The 22,990-nt window shown below is 47.3% G+C and overlaps 1 protein-coding gene across 4 annotated transcripts in view; it reads left to right on the top strand.

Moving 5' to 3' along the window:
• Positions 1 to 22,990, top strand: part of JARID2 (jumonji and AT-rich interaction domain containing 2) — a 230,158-nt gene that overhangs the window by 155,694 nt on the left and 51,474 nt on the right. For all 4 annotated transcript variants that reach the window (XM_027524236.1, XM_027524238.1, XM_027524235.1 and 1 more), the window contains one exon: positions 17,670 to 17,839. In XM_027524236.1, the coding sequence (XP_027380037.1) occupies positions 17,670 to 17,839 (170 nt within the window). The remainder of the gene's footprint in view (positions 1 to 17,669; positions 17,840 to 22,990) is intronic.

Genomic DNA, 22,990 nt, shown 5'->3' with positions numbered 1-22,990 from the left:
TTCCCTTTATAGAAAAAGTTGGGGCTTAGGCACTCTGGCCATGCCTGCTTGAGATGACGGCTTTTGAGGTCTTTGTCTTGATATGTCTCCAGACAGTTCCTTTCTCAGTTTGTTCATCTGCCTTGTGCAGAAACAGAACCGTGATGTCGTTCCTTCCCTTGCGGTTTATTTGAAATTATTTATAGATAGGTCGCTGGCTGCACGCTACCTCTTCCCCACCCCCACCTCTTCTCTTCTTTTTTTTTTTTCTGGTGCAGTTTGACTTTAGGTAGTTGTTTCTATGTGGTATGTGTGCCCTACCTGAGGGCATACTGAGTGGAAGTGTTTTCCTGCTACCAAAACACTCACCAAAGTGGACAATGGGCTTCCCTGGTGGCTTAGATGGTAAAGAATCTGCCCATATTGTGGGAGATCCAGGTTCGATCCCTGGGCCAGGAAGATCCCCTGGAGGAGGAAATGGCAACCCACTCCAGTATTCTTGCCTGGGAAATCCCACAGACAGAGGAGCCTGTGGGCTTCGAAGCCCATGGGGTCGCAAAGAGTTGGACACGACTGAGCCCCAAAACTACCACCACCCCTGTGTTCCTGCGACTGACTTATTCTTTTGTTTCCTACTTAGTATTCACGCATGGCGTCTGGCTGCCAGTCAGACAGCGCGATATCCGTCCCATCCCTGTTCTCGTGATTCTACCAAGCCTTTGCCCCGCAGCCCTTCCAGGGCCTGTGTGTGAATGTGTGTGTGCACGACAGCGGTGGAGTGGGGATGAGAATATGTACACACGGAGGTGCCAGCGCACCTCTCGTTCTCACCCTGATTCCACACGTTCCAGCTTGCACAGGATTTAATTTAATTTATACCCAGCGGGGGAATCTGCCCGTAAAACACACACACCTCCATGAGTCTGTCTCCACCGTTCACTGTGTGCCCAGCAGTTTCTGTGTCTTACAAAACATGTGTTTTAGATCAGAGGAGGAGAGGTGACACTAACCAACCCTGTCGCTGTCCCTTGGAGCACAGAATCCATGCTTCTAGTCACGTTTGCCGTGAAAGGCAGTTCTATATCCTGATATTCTCATTTCCGTTTTCTCAGTGGCTTTATCTTTTAAAATGATATTGTTGTGTTTTCGGCTTGCGGGTTTCATTTTGGGAGCTTGCGGTGCCTGCAAGCAAGTGTGCAGGAGAGTGGGGTGGAGCCAGAGGGTGGGGTGGAGCCAGCGGGTGGGGTGGAGCCAGAGAGTGGGGTGGAGCAGTTCCCCAGAGGAGATGACTGGGGAGAGGGAATGTCACAGAATTCTTGCAAGGGCAAATAGGGTCAGTTCTCATCTGTGTTTATTTTAACCGCTGTCAAGTGTGGAAAGGAATGCATTGGTTTACAGTCACCATGGCAACAGAGGCTCCTTCCCGCTCCCTGCCCCTCAACAGGCAATGAACCCATTCATTTATCCAAGTGCCTCAAAATTCCATTATGTGCATTCCATGGGCTGTTAATTCAAGTATTTTGACAGAATGTTGTTGTGTGTTCTCTAAGAGTATTCAGTAGTGGCTTAATCCTGTTCAGGTCACCAAATACTTGTCTTGAGCCACTATTTCCTCGTCTATCTGGGGGCCATGAGAAGGTGGACGGTCAACAATAGAACAGGGTTCCTCAGCTTTCTATATCTGGGACGTTTCTTTGACGTTTTGTGGTCTGTCTGAAATTTTTTCTTTCTGCTCCATGAATAGATTTGGGTTTGTTTTAATAGAAAAACGCTTGATTTAATACCAAGTTAAATCTTTCATTCGGGCTAGTTTGTTTTAAATTTCTGGGATGTTAGGTTACATTTGAATGTTAGTCACTGGGTCCTGTCTTGTCTCCCTCTCCCCACACCCCTACCCCCCGACTTTATTGAGATATAATTGACATATAACCTTGTGCAGAGTTCAAGGTGTACAGCCTGATTTGGTGTATGTATATATTATGGAACGATTACCACAGTAAGGTTAGTGAATTTGTTGCCTCATGCACTTTCATTTTTTAATGCACTTTTATTATTTAATTTATTCTTTCAGGTATACCGTATAGTATTAACTATAGTCACCATGGTGCACGTTAGATCACCAGAACTTACTCATCTTATAACTAGAAGTTTTTGCCTTGGCCACACACCCCCCCCCCCCCCCCCCCCACACACACACACACACACAAAATCGCCAGTCTACTCTTGTTTCTCTGAGTTTGGTTTTTTAGATTCCATATGTAAGGATCACACAGTGTTTCTCGTTCTCTGTCTGATTTAGTGTGATACCCTGGGCCACCATCCGTGTTGTCCCAAATGGCAGAGCTTCCTTTTTTATGGCTGAATAATATTCCCGCATACTGGTAGCACATGTGTTCTTTGTCCATTCGTCCTGTAAGTAATGCTGCGGTGATTATGGAGTCACAGGCATCTCTTTGAGATGGTGACTTCATTTCCTTTGGATAAGTACCCACAAGTGGAAGTGCTGGATCACCTAGTAGTTCTGTTACTTTTTTGAGGAACCTCCATGTTGTTTTGAAAAGTTATGGTAAAGATGGCTCAGTCGTGTCTGACTTTTTGCGACCCCATGGACTGTAGCCTACCAGGCCCCTCTGTCCATGGGATTTTCCAGGCAATAGTACTGGAGTGGATTGCCATTTCCTTCTCCAGGGAACTTCCCAACCGGGTCTCCCACATTGTAGACAGATGCTTAACCATCTGAGCCACTAGGGAAATCTTTGCAGTTAGGTGCACCTATTCACTCTCCCAGTGACAGTGTGTGAGGGATCTCTTTTCTCCCCAACCTTGCCACAAAGTGTCTTTCTCAGGACGTTTTTGCCTGTCAAGTATTTGTACTTTGTTTTCACAGTCACTTAAAATGAGTTAGGTTCCTGGAAGGATGAGTCTGGAGGGCTGTCCTGCTCTGAGAGTCATCACCTACAGTGTCTGTTTCCTTCTGTAAGTTCCACAGAGGTCTGCCTTCAGGCTTTGGGACTGTTCAGTTCACTTCAGTCGCTCAGTTGTGTCTGACTCTTTGCGACCCCATGGACTGCAGCACAGCAGGCCTCCTTGTCCATTACCAACTCCCGGAGCGTACTCAAACTCATCTCCATTGAGTCGATGATGCCATCCAACTATCTCATCCTTTGTCATTCCCTTCTCCCGCCCTCAGTCTTTCCCAGTATCAGGGTCTTTTCCAGTGAGTCCTCAGATCAGGTAGCCAAAGTATTGGAGTTTCAGCATCTTCATTCAGTCTTCATTCAGTCCTTCCAATGAACATTAGGGACTGATTTCCTTTAGGATGGACTGGTTGGATTTCTTTGCAGTCCAAGTGTCTCTCAAGAGTCTTCTCCAACACCACAATTCAAAAGCATCAATTCTCTAGCACTCAGCTTTCTTAATGGTTCAGCTCTCACATCCATACGTGACTACTGGAAAAACCATAGCTCTGACTAGATGGATCTTTGTTGGCAAAGTAATGTCTCTGCTTTTTAATATGCTATCTAGGTTGGTCATAACTTTGCTTCCAAGGATCAAGTGTCTTTTAATTTCATGGCTGCAGTCACCATCTGCAGTGATTTTGGCGCCCCAAAACATAAAGTGTCACCTTTTCCCTATCTATTTGGGGCTGTGGGGGCTCTAAAGGGCCCCCACTCAGCTCTCGGGCCCATGGGAGCCTGGCTGCTCCCCACACCTCTGCTGTCTAACCTGCTGGTTTTATTGTTTCATTGTGGAGCTAATCAGCCCAGAAGCCCAGGGGTGTGAGGTTGTCTTTGTAGTTGTTAGCTTTGAGCAGGGAGGTCAGGAAGGAATAAACTGTACCTTTCTTCCTGGAAAGCTGTCTTCTGGTGAGCGGTTGGTTCCCAGGTCTGTTTCTGCCCCAGAGGGGAGTGACTGTGGGGCCGGCTGCCCGGTGTGGCCTAGGCCCTGTCCTGTTGCCCTGCTCCATAGGCCTACACTTCAGAGTCAGACGTGGGAGGCAAGGCGTTGCCAGTTCCCTGCAAATCTGGAACATGGGGGTCTGACTTACCTGGTGGCATCAACAGCTCCAACAGTGCATTCTGTTTCTACCTGTAGAACTAATTCATGTAACAGTTCCTGTGCTTAAACTTGTGTAACATAAAAAAAGAAAACAGTAATTTGTGAGGGGAATCCCTGTGGAAAGACCCTGATGCTGGGAAATATAGAAGGCAGTAGGAGAAGAGGGTGACAGAGGATGAAATGGTTGGATGGCATCACCAACCCAGTGGATGTGAGTTTGAGCAAATTCTGGGAGATGGTGAAGAACAGGGAAGCCTGGCTTGCTGCAGTCCATGGGGTCATAGAGAGTCTGCGTGACTGAGTGAACAGCAACAACCCCTGTGAAGTTAGATTGCTGTACTCTGCATCTCAGATGAAGTAATCCATTTCAGAAAGCACTGGATAAAATTTGGGATATTTGGAATTGTGTGAAATAGGAGACAAAGATAAACCTGGGGAGGAACACAGATGAAGGACTAAACTGGGGAAGTGAATTGACCATCTTTCTGCAACCCGGTGGGTTCCCAGGGTCAGCTGCTGGCCGTCTTTGTGAGGTTGTTATCACTGGTCTCTGAGGGTATTTTGGAGTGGGAGGGGAGAGGCTGGAAATGTTCTCCTACAGGCTCATTTACAGATTGGTGGAGGTGGGGCCTTGCAGCCCTTCCCAGGGCTGATGGATGGCTGGGAGGGTGGTGGTTGGCATTGTATTGACACAGTGGAAGACCGATGGCTCTTTGATCAAAGAGCATGTTTAGGCTGGTGCAACTGGAGAGACTCCTTCTGAAGTGATTAGCTCTGTACCTCCCGGCCCCCATGGCCTGCCACCCGCATCTTTATGAACAGGATTCAGGTCCGTCCAGCTCACATCCCTGGCATTTTGGTAAAGCCAGCTATGGGGGTTGAGGGGGAGGTGCTTGCACTTTAGTAGCTTCTGTTTCTTTGAGTTAATCTGGTTGCAGAGACGGGAAGGATGTCGTTGGTTTCCATGATGCCTCAGCACATCACGGGTTCTGACCATTTGGGAAAATGTGACAGTTTTTCTCTTCTCTACCCCCTCCTTCCTGTCATCCCCACAGCACCCTCCCTTAAACTGCGCCTAAAGTGCGCTCAGTCGTTCAGTTGTGTTCAGCTCTTTGCAACCCCATGGAACTGTAGCCTGCCAGGCTCCTCTGTCCATGGGATTCTCCAGGCAAGAATACTGGAGTGGGTTGCTGTGCCCTTCTCCGGTGGATCTTCCGAACCCCAGGATCGAACTTGCGTCTCCTGCATTGGCAGGCGGGTTCTTCCACTGAGTCACCAAGGATGTCCTTAAACTGAGTCTTGGGGATTCTCTTTCTCTCCAGAGGTGGCTCACCTGTGGTGATAATGTAGCACAGTGAAAAGAAGCAGAAAGGAAGTTCCCTTGGCTGAGTGTTTCATCAGTCAGTTGAAGAGGCTTATTCGTCTCCTGGCTGCGCAGTGGAATGGGAGAGAACACAGGAAAACAGCACATCCACTAATGGGAAGCATCACAAACGCTGATTATTCCTGGTGTGGGAGGACCCGCGGAAGCTAGGTTTGAGTTGGGGGTTAGAAAAGACAATCTCAGGGGTTAGTCAGTTTTTCAACTTGTAGCTCATAAATGTTGTTGACAGTTGCTTTTATTTTTCTATTGGCGGTTTCTGCTTTCTGTTAAATTATCTCTACTCAAGCATAACCCCCACCCTCAATTTTCACAATTTATTAGGGTCATGTAGAAACTTTGGGTTGACTCCATTTCTTCCCCTCCTCTCTCTACTTTCTGTTCACTACCCTTCTCTTTTGTAGCACCACGTGGAGAAAATGAGTGGAACCTGCCCTCATGGAGGCCTTGTGACAGCGCCTGGGACAGCAAGCAGGCGTACCTGTGGCCTTCCTTGGAGGAGAGGAGCCGCATTGCAGGCAGCTGCCCTGTGGCTTCATTGTTTCCTGTTTACGGACGGGAAAATGGGCTCGAGCAGGAAGGATTAATGAAGGGCTTAATTAAACTGGAAGTCTCTCAGTCCTTTGGAGTTGATGAAGTGATGATGCACACAGTTTGGGGGTTTATTTTGAATCCTGCCTAAGGGGTTGGACTTTCCTCTGGTTGTTTCCTGGAGCTCAGTGGGAATCAGAATTTGTCAGGGTATTTGAATGTCCCAGATGGAAAGGGGATAACTAGTCATCTACAGCACCCAGTGAAGGGAAGGGCTTGTTTGGATTTCTGCGTACCCCCAATCTCGCCTCTTGGGGTTTCTGCTGCTGGCTTTGCTCAAATCCTTTGAAGGCCCTTTGAGCTGCTTTTACAGCATCTCAGCAAATACAAGTTTAACATCTTAGGAAAGGCATGATTAGTCATTCATATTATTAGCAGCAGGTTGAGTTTGTTAAATGGATGTAAGATGACGTACTTGATGACAAGGCTCCTGTGAGTCAGACTGACTTTTCCCCTCTTGGAGAAGTTTTGTGATGGAAGTGCGATCTAGTCAGAAGACATTGTCATTAGACTCCTGTGAGGGTACGTGTGAGCCACACACGTTTATGGTGGCCCTGTGTGTTGTGCAGACGTTGGAGTGCTTGTCGTCTGCTGCCACCCACAGACGTAACCCTTACCACCTAGCGCCCCTGACTTCAGGTGTACAGCCAGTGGGCTTCTATCCTGCAGAGTCAGTCTGGGACTCCCAGGTGGCTGGCAAGGAAGAACTGAGGTCGACTTTTATTCTGGAAAGGAGCGTCTTAGGCCCCCCACCCCCACCCCACACACACATACCCAGGGTGGGTGTTAAGAGTGTGGATGAGAGAGGCTGGTGTCTGGGTTGGAAGGTGTGAGTCGGCCTCCATTCGCCCAGCCTGTCTGGCTTGAGAGGTCACTCGTCTGATCTGATTTGCAATACCGTTTGGAAATGCTGCTTCCTGACCTGCTGTGGTTACCTTGTGCGGCCCTATACGTTGGTAGAAATTCAGCGTTTGTTCAGGGTATTCTAAGCCTTGTTAGAAGGGAAAGTGAGTTCTGTGCCATGGCTCCCTCTTGGCTCCTTTGAGTTGATAAAGTTTCCTGGGCTGTTGTTTAGGCTTCTGTTGCACTGTCGCGTCTGTGTGTCTCTCAGACTCTGAGCCTGGGCCGAGTGTGCGATGCTGTCAACTCCTGTTTCTCATCTGGAGAACACACCGGAACTCCAGGGTCACCAAGCACCAGCCCCGGAGCTGGGGGTGGGGAGGATAATGGCTCTTAAATTCACTAGTGGCTAACAGATTCTTTCATTATGGTTGTGTTTTCCATGTTTAGGCTGCTGTCATAAATCCAGGACTTCTCTTACAGACATTCAGAAAGTGTGTGGGTTATAGTGCCTCGCTTCATCACAGAACAAACTTTCCTCGGCACTCTGGGTGGGGAAAGCATAAGTAACACCCATATTTGCAAAATTGCATGTGATTATGTTTCAGCCTGCTGAATAAATTTCTGTCAGAACCCCAGAATGAAGCCTGTGAGAACCATGATCCATTACTTTAGTTTTGCCTTTTCTTACTTTTACGAGTGGTAAAAATCACTTTTAGAGGAGGGAACGTATTTCAGAAAACAGTCCCCTGGACTTCAGCCCTAGGTCTTCAGTATATAAAATGCTGGATTGTGAGTCGCTATGTATTTTCTATATACAAGCAAGGAGCTTGACTTGTAATTGAGTTGTTGGGTGAAAGGGTATTGCTAACATTGTTCTTTACTTTCTATAAACAGTGGCTGGTTTTTTAGCCTGCTGTTAGATTTTAGTGCAGGTACTAAATGTTGGTTAATGCCAGGCTTGTCATAAATCTGCGAAAGTCCGAATTTCCTTTTCAGAATTGAGCCCAGACCTGGTGTCTGAAGACTCTCTACTGCCATCTATTGGTGCGTGTGATTGCTGCATGGGATTTCCAGCGGGCGGGGAAGTTGTCCAGAATCCGTTTTCTATTTGCCATCCTTTAAATAAAGCAGATCCCTGTCTAAGGGGCAGAGGATGTGTGAAGCTGAAGGAAGCCTACTCCGTGCTCTCAGGGACTAGTTAGAGCTCTGAGCACTGCTTCTGTGCTCTGGTTTATTATGTGCTGATGGAGTTTCTAGTCCCACCCCCTTTTCAGCTCCATGGAGAATCTTTCTTGTGGGAGGTTTCCTCGGGATTGACTTTTCAGTCACACTGCTAGGAATCCACTGGATTCTGTTGTTTAGTGAATGAACTGTGTAGCATTGCAGGATGAATTTCTGAGGGTATTTTTGCTTTCTCCTTCAAAGAAGAAGTAAAACACGATTCCTGCCTAATAGTCATTCAGCCTCCCCGCCCCAGCTGTCGTCTCTGCCGGGACCCAAGGAGTGTTCTGGTAGTTTGCAGCTGGGTATTGAGTAACCTAAAATTGAGAAACTGTTGGGGGTTTTTTTTTGTTAAAAGCAGTTGGCAGTCCCACCTCAAAAGAGCATAGAAAGGCAGATCTGCGTTTCAGTTGGCTCTTTGAGGCTTTTACAACTGACCATCCTTCAGATAATGCGTTTGCACCCTGTAACTATAATACAGTAGTATATTAGGAATTTCTTTGGCCAGATCCTGGCTGGATTAAGACTTTTAACATCCTTGTGTTGGTCTTCTGACTAGTGTTTATCCTTTTCTTACTTTTGCTGTAAAGATACAGTTTTTGCTCAAGACTGCCCTGAACGGGACAGACTGTGGAGAAGAACATTTGCAGCGCCTGCATCCCGGTTAGGAGTTAGGTCCCTGAGAAGGCGAGGGTTACGCCGCCTGAGGGTGGTGAAACCCGCGGCTTTCCATTGGTGGTAAAGTGTAACACGTGTGACATTTGTGACTGACAGAACAAAAGGGCTTCGTTGCCGCTTTAATTGTTGATTAATGTTGATCCCTCTCAAATTTGACATGGTTGCTTTTGAGAGCACAAAAGAAGTCAGTGTCAAATATTTTCTTGATCGTGACAGAGTCAGAATTTCCAGGCAGCCTTGGTTCTTTGACATTTGAGGATGCCGCATCAGACTTTAAAAAAAACCCCAAACCCGTAATTGCATCATTTTATTAATGGGATCAGTTGCAGGCCCGCATATTACTTTTCATACCATCTGTGTGGGCTCCCAGCCTGAGATTCATGTGCCCAAGTAATGTTTTGCTTAGGAAGATGCTGTATCTTGTAATTATTTATTCTCCTTTCCCTCCTCTGACCCTTTCCCCCTGAACTAAAGAGAACGGAGGCTCACTTTTCTCGCTGATGCCTGCTTTTTGAGAGGGTGCAGTGTTTGTGAGCATCTGGAGTGTGCTCCTAGATGGCAGTGGTTTGGATGGCAGTGGTTTGGGTTTGCAGTGCATGCCTTCTCCTTGATCTGGCCTTTGGGGTAGAGGTGATGAATATACTCATGAGTAGTTAGGTTAGCCTTCCTGAAGGTGTCTCAGGCTTCTGAAGGAAGTTCCTGAATGAGTGATTTACTCCTAATTGGGAGGACTGGGTCTTAGGAAAGCAGAGTGTAGATAGTATTGTTGTTACTAGTTTAAAGGAACTGTGGAGCAACTTTTGGCATTGTGCCATCTTTTTTTTCCGGGGTGGGGGGATATCTATATTTAAAATTTTATACTGCTTTCTAAAGTGCAAGCCAGTATATATATCTCAAGATCTGAAAGTTACCATGTTTGCTGTTTTGCCTGACAACCTAGTCAGGAAGTAGGTGCTAACAGTCTTTAGCAGCACAGGCATTTTTGGAAATGGAGGTTTGTATTTCCCACTTGGCACAGGCAGAAGATCAGAACTTGTCACCTAGAATTATGAAATCACAGATGCAAGAGGATTTATTACAGGAATTACTATATTCACGTTTCAGAGATGAGGTCAGAGAAGACTGGAGCTAGAAAGACCCTTAGTTGGCTCCTTTTCCTACGAGGTCTGTCCTCCCCCTCCGCTGCCCTGCTTTCCCCAGCAAGGAAATAGAGGCTTCTCTTGCCCAAGGTCATAAGTTGACCTGAACCAAAGCAGCCCAGGTTTTCTGATACCAAGGTTCTTTCTCTTGGACCACTTTGACCAAGCAGACCTTTGAAAGATTCATCTCAAAGGAGGTTCAACCAAAAACAAGTTTCTTTAGGTAAATCAGGTTCATAGCAAATTTTTACTCTAAATAGCTGCTTGTGTAATTTAATTAAGACAAGTGCTGCAAATATTTAACATCCTGTGGTTTTTAGTGTAAACAAACAATTTCATCTGTTTCTGTGTGAAGCAGGACCCCTGAACCAGTATAACACGATCTCCAGAAGTACCAGAAAGCAGGCATTCCAGGTAGCAAACCTTCTCTGGGAGCCGCCAACCTCCCTTTCTCCCTTTTCTGTAGCTGAGACAGAGCACACCCGTGAGACAAACCCCCATTGTAAGTGTGGGGCGGGGGGTGTGAGCGCAGAGGGGCGGAGCCGGGGCTTTTTGTCTCTGATTTTTTTCTGACTTGGTCTGTGCTAGCCTCTGGGTTCACTTGAGGATGTGTTTATTTTCTCTTTACTATACAGGATGTTTACAGCCATCCTGTGTGGTGTGCCCACAACTGCACTCGCATTTGAATTTGGTGGGCAGCCTGCCCTGGGCAAGGGGATATCCCCTGCCCGACCCCCCACAGTCTCCACCACACATACACACTCAGCCAGACACACCCACCCTTGTTTCTTTGACTGGCTGCCAGGTCTGTAGTGTGTGTGTGTGTTTGTGTGTGTCTGGGGGTAGGATAGAGTGGGTACTTATTTTGGGGATAGAAACACGGGAATTTTTTTTTTTTTTTTTGAATAGGCCTTTCAGCAAGTTGGCAAGGCGTCAGGACCAGCTCCCACACTGCCACAAAGAGCCCGGCTATGCTGGTCACTCCGCATTTGCCAGACATAGCACGGCGTCTTTTTTGAATGAACACACAGCCTCTCCCCCCACCCAGGCCTGGCTCTTTGTTTAGAATTGGGATGTAATCTAAATAATTGGATTTACCAGCTTACATTTTTAATATTGGAAAATTAAGTTAATACGACAGTCTTTGGCATACACGGCCCTCCGTGAGGGCCGGCTGGGCATTGCTCTAGACCTAGTCCCCTCTGCTCTCTGCCTTGTCCAGCTGAGTTGTGCACATACCCGCATCCTCCTTGGGTTTGTAAACCATCAGAAATCCTGGACAGAAATGGAATTTAATTAACCTAGAAATTGCTGTTGTGCCATATTTAGGGCTGCCCTGGAGATTGAGTGCAGATAGCAGTAAGCTGGTTAACTCTGTGCTGCGGATAACCCCAGAGGAGACTTGGAGACGATGCGTCCCCGTTCCTTCCCCCACCCCCTTCCCCGGGGCCACTGATGGCAGGCTGCCCTGGAAGCTTCTCAGTGCAGGATTTGGGAGGGGGCAGAAGGAGACACCGGCAGAGTGTTACAAAACAAGACAATGTTTGGCATAGGACTTTGTCAGCTACCAGTGGGTTTTCTTTATAAGCTTTGCCTTGCAATTTATTTGTGAACTTTGAAAATAATGATAGTGACTGTTTTGGTCTGCTGCTTTGTTCCCATAAAGGTCCTATACTTTTTTTCACCTAAATATGAAATCTATTTGTTGATTTATTTGGGTCAAATTTTAAGTGACCAAGCAAAACATTCTTTGGGCTGTTGACCCCCATGCCAACAATCCCACATCAGAGAAGGGTTCTTCTGTGTCTCTTGGGGCATGGAAGAGAAAAGGGAAAGAAGATGGACCCTCTGCTCCCTCCCGCAGCTCGTCAAAAAGTACGAACAGCCTGTGGTGAGTGGCGGTCCCATGTGCGGGGGTGTGTGGCAGGACCTTCCACCTGGGCCAGCAGACTGTGACCTGAGGCCAGGTGTGCTGTGTGCGGATGTGTGGAGTGCAGCGGCTCGCCTTGGGTGGAACGGTCCCTTGTAACGCAGGTACAAGTTGACAGGCAGGACCTGATCTTCATCCGCTTTTGTAGACGATGCTCCTGATGGGCAAGTTGCTGCGTAAGTTCTTAGTAAGCAGTGGCGTTGTTTGTGATCCAAATTATGACTGCATCAGCAGATCCTTATGAAACTGGAATAACGAGACTCCATTCTGGTGGACTTCGGTGGCTTCACTGATAGCTTAGTTGGTGAAGAATCCGCCTGCAGTGCGGGAGACCTGGGTTCGATCCCTGGGTTGGGAAGATCCTCTGGAGAAGGGAAAGGTTACTCACTCCAGTATTCTGACCTGGACAATTCCATGGACTTTATAGTCCATGGAGTCACAAAGAGTCGGACACGACTGAGCGACTTTCACTTTGGTAGCTGTATCCTGGGATGGCCAATAACTTTACTGGGGGCAGCACCACAGGCGTCTCCTGTAGCTCTTGGGTTTGTTTCACATCCGTCCGGCTATCTCCCCGCCCTTCCGGACTGCCCTGCAGTCTGACGCTCTGATCAGAAATGAGTGTAATTCCTGGAGAATGAGTGATGAGTTGAGCCGAGCGGTGTTCCTAACCCCTCCCTCTCAGCACCTTCGGAAAGCTTGCCCTCAACGCACAGCATCCCATACGTGCAGAAAAGGCCATAAGGGGGCGACTGTAGGCAAGCCTGCTCTGTAGGCCCTCGAAGGGCAGAGGGCCGAGCGATTGGTCCTGAGGGACATGACACTCGAGAGTGGCTCAGTCTCTCCGAGGAGGTGACTTTTGAACAGAGACGTGGGAAACGTGACTTGGTAAAACGCAGCACACGGGAATGTTCCCCTCGCTGGATTATGGGAAGAAGCCAGCCCTGGTGAGATAAAAGGGAAGAACATTCCAGCTGGAGGAAGCAGGGGCCCCTGGGAACCTGGGAGGTTTATTTCTGCATGGAGCGATACTCTGGGGGATCAGATCAGTAAAGCGACTTTCACTTCAACACATTTTCCCTCCTCCCTTTTGGGGCATGTTTGTTTAAATGGGATTCTTAGCAGCAGGGCTGAACTTTGTCATGACTGGGTTGCCATGGGGGCTCCTGTACCCAGGAGCTTCTAGAGAAAGGACACCCCAGATGGCCTTAAGCTCGACAGGGGTTCAGATAGCAAGCTCTGTGTTTTCTGAGCTTGCTGTCTGAATTGTTTAGTCCTTTATTTCACTTACCCACATTTATGCCATGAAGATGAGGAACAGCGATGATTTGATCCAAAACCACTTCTGTACCCTCACCCTCACTGCCCGTCAACTCTGGATTTTAACACACTGTAAATAAAAGATTACCCTCAACATGTTTATCCGTATATGCATGTATCTACACGTTTCTTCCTCAGTTGCTTTGGCTTGCTGGCAGGTTTGGTTTAGTTGGTTTCGTTGACCTTCCTGGCACGGAGGAGTTTTCTGTAAGGAAAATTCCTTCCTTGATGAGTTAATAAAATATCAACACAGAAGTGAGTCTTGCTCCACTTGACATGCCTGTGGTTTGTGTGGGGGACAGACGCCCTCCATATTTTCTGCGTTCTGGCTCTTCGTGCGTTATCAGTGGGCAGTAAGGACCTTCCTGGCTAAACTTCAGCCTGAAAGCCTCTGGAGGTCCCATATTCTGCTGTTTTCTTCCCTGGGGCCCCAGGAACCCTGTTCTGTCTCCAGTCCCACCCTCTGGATAGCTCTGTACTCCCTTAGTTCAACCTATAATTATTTTTTTCTTTTTTGGGGGGGGCTGCACTGGTCTTCGCTGCTGTGTGCAGGCTTTCTCTAGTTGCAGCAAGTGGGGCCACCCTCGAGTTGGAGTACACAGGCTTCTCACTGTAGTTTCTCTTGTTCTGGAGCATGGGCTCTAGGCATGGAGGCTCTGGTTGGTAGTTGCGTCACACGGGCCGGGTTGCCCCACGGCATGTGGAATCTTCCCAGACCAGGGATCGGACCCGTGTCCCCTGCACTGGCAGGACTCTCAACCACTGGGCCAGCAGGGACGGCCCAGCCTAAATTTTCATTTTAATGTGTTTTCACCTTAGTAATGAAATGGAAGGTGTTCTCGGTCAAAATGTCCCCTGGTGGAGGGGTGAGTGGGTGCCACCTCGTGATCATGCCCAGCCGCTGAGTACCGGCCCTGCTGGAGCCCCACTGCCCTTGGTGGGGGTCTCATCCTGCCTGCCCTCTCCTGCACCCCAGCCTCCTCCTTTGCACAACACCTCCGGAGGCAGATAATGTCATTCTTTAGCACATCTGGACCTCCGCAGCCCACTTTCTGTGCTGATTTTAGTAACATCCACTCATTTCCTTGTATCAGACATTCTGGAATGAATCACCTATCCTGCAAACGTGGCCACGTGGCTAAGAGTGCTTCCTCCTTGGTTGTCTTCTGAGTCGTGTCATTCAAACTCTCCTGTCCCGTGGAGCCCACAAAGCCAAATCACACCTTTGTTAATCCCCCGGGACTCTGCACAAAGCCAGACCACAGCCCTGCCCTTCTGGGAAGCACGGATTCTTCTGGCCTCTTTAAACAAGACCTTGGTTTGTCTTGTTCTCCAGTTCCTGCTTTCATCTGGGTCTCACAAATGCTTAATCACTTGGGAGCTTGGCTTATTCCTCTGAGGGGTAATTTATTTTACTGCCGCTTTTTAATCTCTCATGCCCTTATTTTTCATAGCCTCCCTGAGAAAGTCATCAGGCAAAAAGTGCTTTTTATTTGAACAGCGGTCGGCGCATTTATCTTTGAGGTTCTGAAATTGTAGAATGTTCTGCTGTGTCCCGCTCTGTCATCTCTGTTTGCGTGTTTGTTTTTCATTCAGGCTGGGCCAGCGTCTCATAATAATGTCTGGTATTTGTTGTTGGTGACTTTTGAAAAAGCAATAAACACTGAACGTCCTGTTCACGTGCAGGCGGTATTTCTGTAAAGCCCCCTTAATCCGCCAAGTGTGAGCTGTGTCCATTTAAATGAAGATGTACACATCATAAAATGGCCAATTAAAACCCCTTTCAGCAGGAAAGCATGACGGGGGTTTTCTTTCACATGATGGGAAGGTTGGCAGAGAGGAGGAGCTTGTCGGAAGAGGAGGTGTAGTTGTCTTGGGCTCAGTCCTTCCCGGGGATGCCAGGACCTGGAGAGGGTGTGGCTTGCTGGACCACTGTCTGGTTTCCTATATCCTCTCCTTTCTCCAGAGTGACGCTGCTGAAGGCACAGGCTGTGTGCTGCCTGCTGCCAGGGAGTTGAATGTAGCAACTGAGTGAGCGGCAAGCACATTCAAGTGGTTGAACAGAGTGATGTCTGTCGAATAAATTTGAGCTTGTAGTTTATGTCTTTCATTTTTCCTCTATAGTAACTATCTTATAAAAATATCCATTTGTAAAAGACAGAAGGTCTAAAGTGAGGGAGAACCGAATGCAAATCGGATCCTCATCTCAGTTTGAGAAACACAGCTCTTCTCTGATTTTGAAGTGAACTCTAGACATAGTATCATTTTATTTATAAATACTGATATTTCCTTTTGTGTTTCTAAAAGACAGGGTTTCCCCATTTCTGCATAACTACAACAGTATACTGGGAACAACCCCACCCCCCCAACAGGCCCTTTATTCTGTCACATGTCCAATAAATGTATTCCCCACCCCCAACCTCCACTCCCAAAGAAACAGCTCTTAAGTCTCTGAATCAGTCACCCCTTGCCCCTGTCTCATCCTTCTGGAAGAGCAGTCCCTTGGCTTGGTGACTTTCCCAGAACTCACTCCTGTTCACTCACCTTCTGGAGAGTCTGCTGCCCCCAAAATTTTCTTCTTTGTTCCCCATCACACAGGAGGAACAGGGGCATTGTTTTATTCCCTCAACAGTTTATAATGTTTGGAATTTCTGTTAAAGGCATTTAGCTTTTCATGAATACTGTGTTCTAATACTGTGTTCTGTAGCTGTTTCCCTCTGGTTATTCCTAGATTCTGAAGTGCTTTTGGTTAGCTGTGATGTTAGTAGATTTTAAAGGCAGAGGCTTGTTGCCCAGTTAGTAAGCAGCGGTCCTATCTTCCTTTTGATCAAATGTCACTTCGTGTTGGGAAGATGACCTATTCAGGGGTGTTTTTAGTGTGTTGTAAGAGAGGCAAGGGTTGATTCTGGGCGGGACAGGGGAGGTTAAGTTTAAAGGACATAATTTTTACATAGCAGAAAATGTGTGTATGTGGCTTTGTTGAATACTAGAGTGCTAACTTAAAATATTAGGGCATTTTGCACATCAACAGTTGAAGATACTCTGCTTACTATTTTATATAAGTCCAGCAATTGTAAGTTGTGTGTGCTTTACAATTATAAACACATGTTGTAGTCAGAGCAGCCTTGAGTTGGGGTGGCTTTATCAGTCCCGCACAGTGAGTGATTCCAGTTTGGGATTTGAGCAGATTTCCTTAAAGCCCAGTGCCATGGGCTGCTTTGGGTTCTTGTTGTTTTCCCCTGCTCTCAAAGACTATTTCTTGAGCATCTTTATGAGTAGGGCCAGAGGGGTGGTTTAAAGCAGGACACATACAGGTTCACACCGTCGAAGGTGCTTACTTTCCATTAAGCGTTGAGATCTTGAAAATTCAAGGAAAAGCTAATAGGCAATTTATGATAAAGGTCAAACCAGTTATACAGAGGGTAAAAGTCCTCAGGTAGAGAAAGGAAAATTAACTTTAGGGAAGAAGTAAAGAAACCTTTGCAAGGTTCACTAGGATTCAAATTAATAGATTGTCTGGCATGTAAGGGGCTAACAGTGGCACTAATTATCAGAGAACCCACCTGTCACTGCAAGAGAATAAGAGGTGTGGGTTCAGTCCCCTGGAGGAGGGCATGGCAACGCACTCCAGTATTCTTGCCTGGAGAATCCCATGGACTGAGGAGCCTAGTGGGCTACAGTCCACAGGATCGCAAAGAATCAGACATGACTGAAGCGACTTAGCAACACACATGCATGCTGACTCATAAACTTGTGTAAACGAACAAGGTCGAAGCTATGATTTGTAGACACCAAGTTGATGAATTAGGGAGTTGATGTCTATGTAGGATGGTAATAGGGAAGAGGCCTGAAGGTAGGTCAAAGCCAGTGTTTTGAATCCTTCAGGATTTTAGGGTTTCTGTGCAGGCAGAAGGCAACCCATGATTTGGCCATGAATGATGGGTTTTGAATAGAATAGGAAAGTAGATCCGCCTGCATGTAATTAAAGCATATATAGGGAATTTATGTGGCTGGATTGGAGTCACAAGAGCCTAGAGGTTGGGGTGTAAGACCAGGTCAGTGACAGACCAAGGTGGGCGGAGTGTCCTTATGCAGTATGAAGGGCGTCGTGCATGCGTTTGTGACGGTATCCTGTGAGCTCACACTGCTAAGTACATGTGGCAGGTGGTATACAGAAAGCACCAAAGCCGTTAATCCCATATCATCTAATACGGCGTGCTGGTTTTGAAATACCCAGGCACACACGTGGTTTGCACAGGCATGCGCTTGTGTACACACATACACACAGGATCATGGTGTATATTGTCAGTTTAGAAAACACAGCCTTTAAAGCAAATTTATTGCCCTTTAAAGCAGGCTTGTGGTTTATGAGAGTGTGAGAGATATACAGAACCTTAATTAGAAACAAAGAATTTGCTTGAAACAAAGGGTCTTTCTTCCCTTTTGTGTCATGATTTTATTGCTGCACGTAGATCTGTATCTTCTGATCTCTGGTTAATTTCTTTTTAATTTTCTCTTGCTCTTCCAGGCCCAGGCTGCAAGCACAAAGGAAGTTTGCTCAATCCCAGCCGAATAGTCCCAGCACAACTCCAGTCAAGATAGTGGAGCCTTTGCTACCCCCTCCAGCTACTCAGATTTCTGACCTCTCTAAAAGGAAGCCTAAGACAGAAGATTTTCTTACCTTTCTCTGCCTTCGAGGTAAGACTCTGTTGCCAGTTTGAGGGGGGCAGCCTGGTTGAAAAGAAGAAGGGACAAGGCCACCACAAGGCCACCCCTGGGTGTTGGCATTGACTTTGGTCTCTGTGCTGCACACCTGCGATTGCCCAGCCTGGTTGATGTGTGAAATGAGGGGTCCCGCCAAGAAGGTGCTTGAGTCTTCTTCTCTTTTCCTCTGGTTCTTTGTTGTCGTTGTTGTCGTTATTGTATTTATTCATTTGGCTGCACTGGGCCTTACTTGTAGCATATGGGATCTCCTTTCCTGATCAGGGATTGAAGCCAGGCCCCCCGCATTGGGAGTGTGGGGTCTTAGCCACTGGGCCACCAGGGAGGTCCCTCCTCTTACTCTTGAGTCGCCTTTTTTTGGCTTCTTAGCATGCACTGTCATACTGTATGGGTTCACATTTTTATAATTGATTCTCCCTGACATCCATTGAGTACCTCTGTCACCCCACCATCACACACATGCTTTTGCTAACTCAGCTTTCTGGTTTGTAGTTTTTATTATTATTATTGGTGGGCTGGTTGTGGATGGGTGTGAAGTCCCTTTTCCTTTTGTGTCATGAGGTCTGGGAATAAGCCATGCTATGGTGGGAGGGCTTACTACCCGCACCCCCCCCGCCCCACACACACACTACTTGGGGAGAAACAGCAGTAAAACCTTCTAGGTGTAGGTAAGAGTGGAAATACATACAAATGGGACCGATGGACAAGAGAGCACGGTGAGGATGCTGTTTTGTAATGAAGGATGAGTTTGGGTTTACACGGCCTCATTTGGGAACGTGTTTACTCCAGGAACGAAGAGAGGAGAACACAGGATGGGAAAGGAGGTATCTCCATTTCGGGCAAGAGTATCATAGGAGGGAATTCTCTCTTAATCCTGCTGGGGGTGGTCTGTCAGTCTGTCCTTTGGTGCTCAGGTTGGTCACTGATTGAGGGGGAGCCTCTCAGGCTTTGCCACTGTAAGTGGACCCTTGGCAGCCTTTGCAACTTACATGTATTTCATTGGGAGACTCTTTGAAACTCTCTATTTCATTTCTTATCAGACTTGATAATGCTCATTTTTTGGTGTCTGTGTGGACTCGTTTCCTGTTTTGTTTAGAAGGTTGTAATCTGTTACTCTCCTTTATTTTGACGTTTGGTTGTCCCAGATCCCATCAGTGAAGCCCCTGCAAGCTGGCATCTCAGAGGGCCCCAGGCTCATCTCACATATCCCCTCCCTCAGGCCTGCATGGGCCATTTCTCCAAGGAGCCCTGTTTACTTTAAGGGACATCTTCTCTTCTCAAGTTGGGATCTGGGCCTGAGGTGTGCTCACAGCTGTGGGAGGGAAATGCATTGTTTGTGTTTGTGTATGTGGGCTTCCCTGGTGGCTCAGCTGGTGAGGAATCCACCTGCAATGTGGGAGACCCCGGTTTAATTCCTGGGGTGGGAAGATCTGCTGGAGATGGGATAGGCTACCCCCTCCAGTATTCTTGGGCTTCCCTTGTGGCTCAGCTAGTAAAGAATCTACCTGCAGTGTGGGAGACCTGGGTTGGGAAGATCCCCTGGAGGAGGGCCTGGCAACCCACTCCAGTATTCTGGCCTGGAGAATCCCCATGGACAGAGGAGCCTGACGGGCTGCAGTCCATGGGGTTGCAAAAAGTTGGACACGACTGAGTGACTAAGTACTCACGCATGTGTGCAAGGGCGTGTGTGTGCACATGTACACACATGCTCATTAAGTATATATATTTGTGTCTCTAGACCTGTTAAAATCCGTGAGTGAGCACCATACCTCTGGTTTTAGTTTAGAACCAAAGGGTTCACTCTGGTTTTCTTTTTTCCGTATTAAACTTGGAGAAAGCTGGCTCCTGTTATATCTACAAATTACTTACCCATTTTTTTCCAGAGTGCCCCATGCCCATCTCTGCCGCCACCCTTCCCATGGAGCCCTCCTGATTGCACTTTGCTCCGACCCCATGAGTGTGCTGCCCCATGTGTGAACACGTCTTCACCCTGTTGGGGCTCTCTCAACCCAGACTGGCTTCTCTGGTTGTTCTTCACCCCCACCCTGTGACACCCAGTTAGCTTTGGGACTGAATTGTTGGCCAAGGGAAGATAAAGGGCTGAGGTTTTTGTTTGACATTACGGGCCATTGATGGTCCTGGAGACTCTGAGGACATACAGGAGGAGGGTAATCGTGTTCCGGTGTGGACCACTCGGCCCTCACGAAGGGGAGGTGGGGTGGCGGGGCCTCCTGCCAGCATCTCCCTTGGGTTTGACGTGGCTGCTTGTGGACGGAGCCTGGTGATCCTGAGTGTTGAAAGTGGAGATGGAAAGGATGGTGTGAAAACCCAGCAGGAAAGAGGTGCAGGATTGGCTGTGAAGGGTGAAAGGAAGAGGAGAGGCGAGGGTGACGGGCAGGTGGTCAGGCTGCTGTGGGGTGGCGTCATTGGTGATGAGGAAAACATCACATCTAGAGTCTTTGACATTGACATTGACAAACTCTAGACATAGGAGTATCATGTCTTTGCATATATAAAGTTTACTTCTTTGACTTGTCAGATGGAACAGATGTTTCAGGAAGTGAAACCTAAGACGTTTTTTAAAATAATTTTGGAAAAATGCTCTGAGGCTGGAAAATTATTCCTACATTGATGAGCCAGACAATAAAACAGGTTTTGTTGTTCGTTTTTAGTTGAAACACAATAAGGTTCTGACGCAGTGTTGTACTCTCTTACTCTTCATCCTGAACTTTTTAGATTTAAGGTATTTTATTTTAAAAGCCTTAAATTTGTGATGTCAAGTGTGTTTTATCTGATATGGCTTTCCTTAAAACCTCAAACGGTAGGTGATACACTGAGATACATGTTCCTGGAAATGTGATGCGTGCGGTGGTATTAGACAGCATATTTTAATACAGAATTGTTTGAACCAATTAAAACTTGTATTTTGAAGTATACAAGGGTTAAATAGACGGTGTCTGTTGTAGTGGCACTTTAAAAATTTTATTTCAGTTTTAAATGCAAAATCAAGTGTTAGGAAGATCAGTGGAAAAGAGGGAGAAAAAGGCCAAAAATCAAAAAATCAAAATACCCTTCTCTCCAGTCTCCTGGAGACAAGCGCTGTTTACTACCTCCTCAGTGAAAATACTGCTGAGCCTTCTATGTGTTTATAAGTCCCACACCCCAAATGGAATTGCATTTTATTTTGGCAGTCTGGTTTCCTGTTTCAGTATCACATAAATACCCATTCCATCGTGTGGGTGTCCCATCATTTACCTGATTCTCGATTTACATGTAGATGTATTTCTCACTTTTAGATATCAACTGCTGGTGACACTTATCCTCATCAGGAATCTTTACAGACAAAGTGGATGGTTGAGAATTTGATTACCATTTCTTTATACCTGCAGTCTAATTCTGCTACTGCTTCTCTGGCTGAAGTTCCAAGCCAGACAGAGCTTGTCTGGGCCCCAGACTTCACGTTCAGCCTCAAGAACCAAACCGCTCCATCACCCTTGGGTGGAAGCAAGCACAGACCCAGTAAAGGAGGCAGCCCTGATGAGCGCAGTATTGACAGGAGAGAAAGCCCAGCTGCAAGAATCATGCCGGAACCAGAGACCTGGAGACGATGTTTGTTGCCAAGGATTGCACATCATCCTTTTCTCTGGTCTTCAATTATTATCCAGAACAGCCTCAGTGCTGATTTGAAACATGGAAGAGAATGGATCTTGGGATGGAAAGAAAGCTGGCTCATGGAGTTCTTTAAGTCTGGGTGTTTATTACCCATCAGTGACCCCCAGCAAACCCAAGACCCCCCTTCTCCCCACAACTTCATTGTAAACTGGGGTGAGGAAAAAACTGTGCCATTAATAATTCTGAGAAGTGTGTGTACATGTCAACACAGCAGCCAGTTGTTCAGAGATAAGCTTTAGAGATTAAAAAAAAAAATCTGTCTAAAGGCAGGTAGGGACCTTTCGAAAAGCTGAGTTTGGTAGGACTCTCTTTTTTACTGCTTAACGTGGTGACCTGAAACTTCCAAAGGATAAGCAAGCGTGATGGTGCAAGCAGCCGATGTGCTTGCTTGCTGTGTCTTTATCTTTAAATGGCTGCTTTGGAGAGGGTCTGCATGGGTCCTGCCAGAGGCATGATTAGTCTCTTTCTTGGGGTGTAGATCTGCAGAGAAGGGGGGATGTGCCGTCGCTGCGTTTTTTGTCACCCGTTGTTCTTAATGAGCCCCGTCATCTTCTCTTTCTTCTGGCTATGACTGTTTGCAGATTTGGAAGACAAGCAGTGGAGCAGTGGCAGGCTAGATGAGTCTCTTATTTATATTTTCCTCTTTGGGGGACAGTGCAGATAAAGGGGATTCCCAAGGAGGATCCCTGAAAATACACACCTACATTCTCGCTTCTTCTGACCCTGGGTGTCACAGGCCAGCCTCACAGGGAGGAGTTAGTAGGGAAGACCCCCACCCCACCCCCCACTGTCAGCCCTGGTGAAGCAATCCTTTCTGTTTGGGGACTACTTGCCTTTTGTTTCCCAGGTCCTAGAGAATCTTCAGCGGTCACTTGTCATTCAGTTGCTAATTAACTTGGCCTCTATTGAACTGTTTTCAGTGCCAGAAACTAGAAAATAGAGATCACAACAGGAGAGTGGCCTGACAGGTGCAGTGCACTGGCCCCGCACGCAGGTGCCAGAGTGGCGTGCTGGGGGAGGGCACAGGTGGAGCCGGAGGGAAGGGCGCCCTGCACAGGCCCTGGTGGGGAGCTGGCTTTACAGACAGAAAAAGGTCTGCAGAAGCCCCTTCCAAGGCTGGGCGGTGACTTCGTGTCTTGGAGAGCTGACCCCTCGTTAAAGCAGGGAGTCTGATGTGTTAGGTGCTGTGGGCCCAGGCTGGATAGTCACCATGGTTCTTTGGCTGAGGGGAAGACCTCACGGGTTTAGACCTTTGTTGAATAAGTTGATCATGGCAGCATTAAAAAAATGGATCCAGGCTACCAAAGCCTAAGCAGTGGGCTATTGTAGGAAGACAGGCAGGAGGCCGATGGATGCTAGTGGATCCTGGGCAGGTGACTTAAAGCTTTCAGCCTCGGTGTCCTCTTTTGTAAAATGGATGTGCAGTCAGCATGTGGTTGCTGTGGAGTTAGACTA

The sequence above is a fragment of the Bos indicus x Bos taurus genome, chromosome 23 (assembly GCF_003369695.1).
Source record: "Bos indicus x Bos taurus breed Angus x Brahman F1 hybrid chromosome 23, Bos_hybrid_MaternalHap_v2.0, whole genome shotgun sequence".
Classification (NCBI taxonomy): Eukaryota; Metazoa; Chordata; class Mammalia; order Artiodactyla; family Bovidae; genus Bos; species Bos indicus x Bos taurus.
This window is presented reverse-complemented; position numbering and strand designations above follow the sequence as displayed.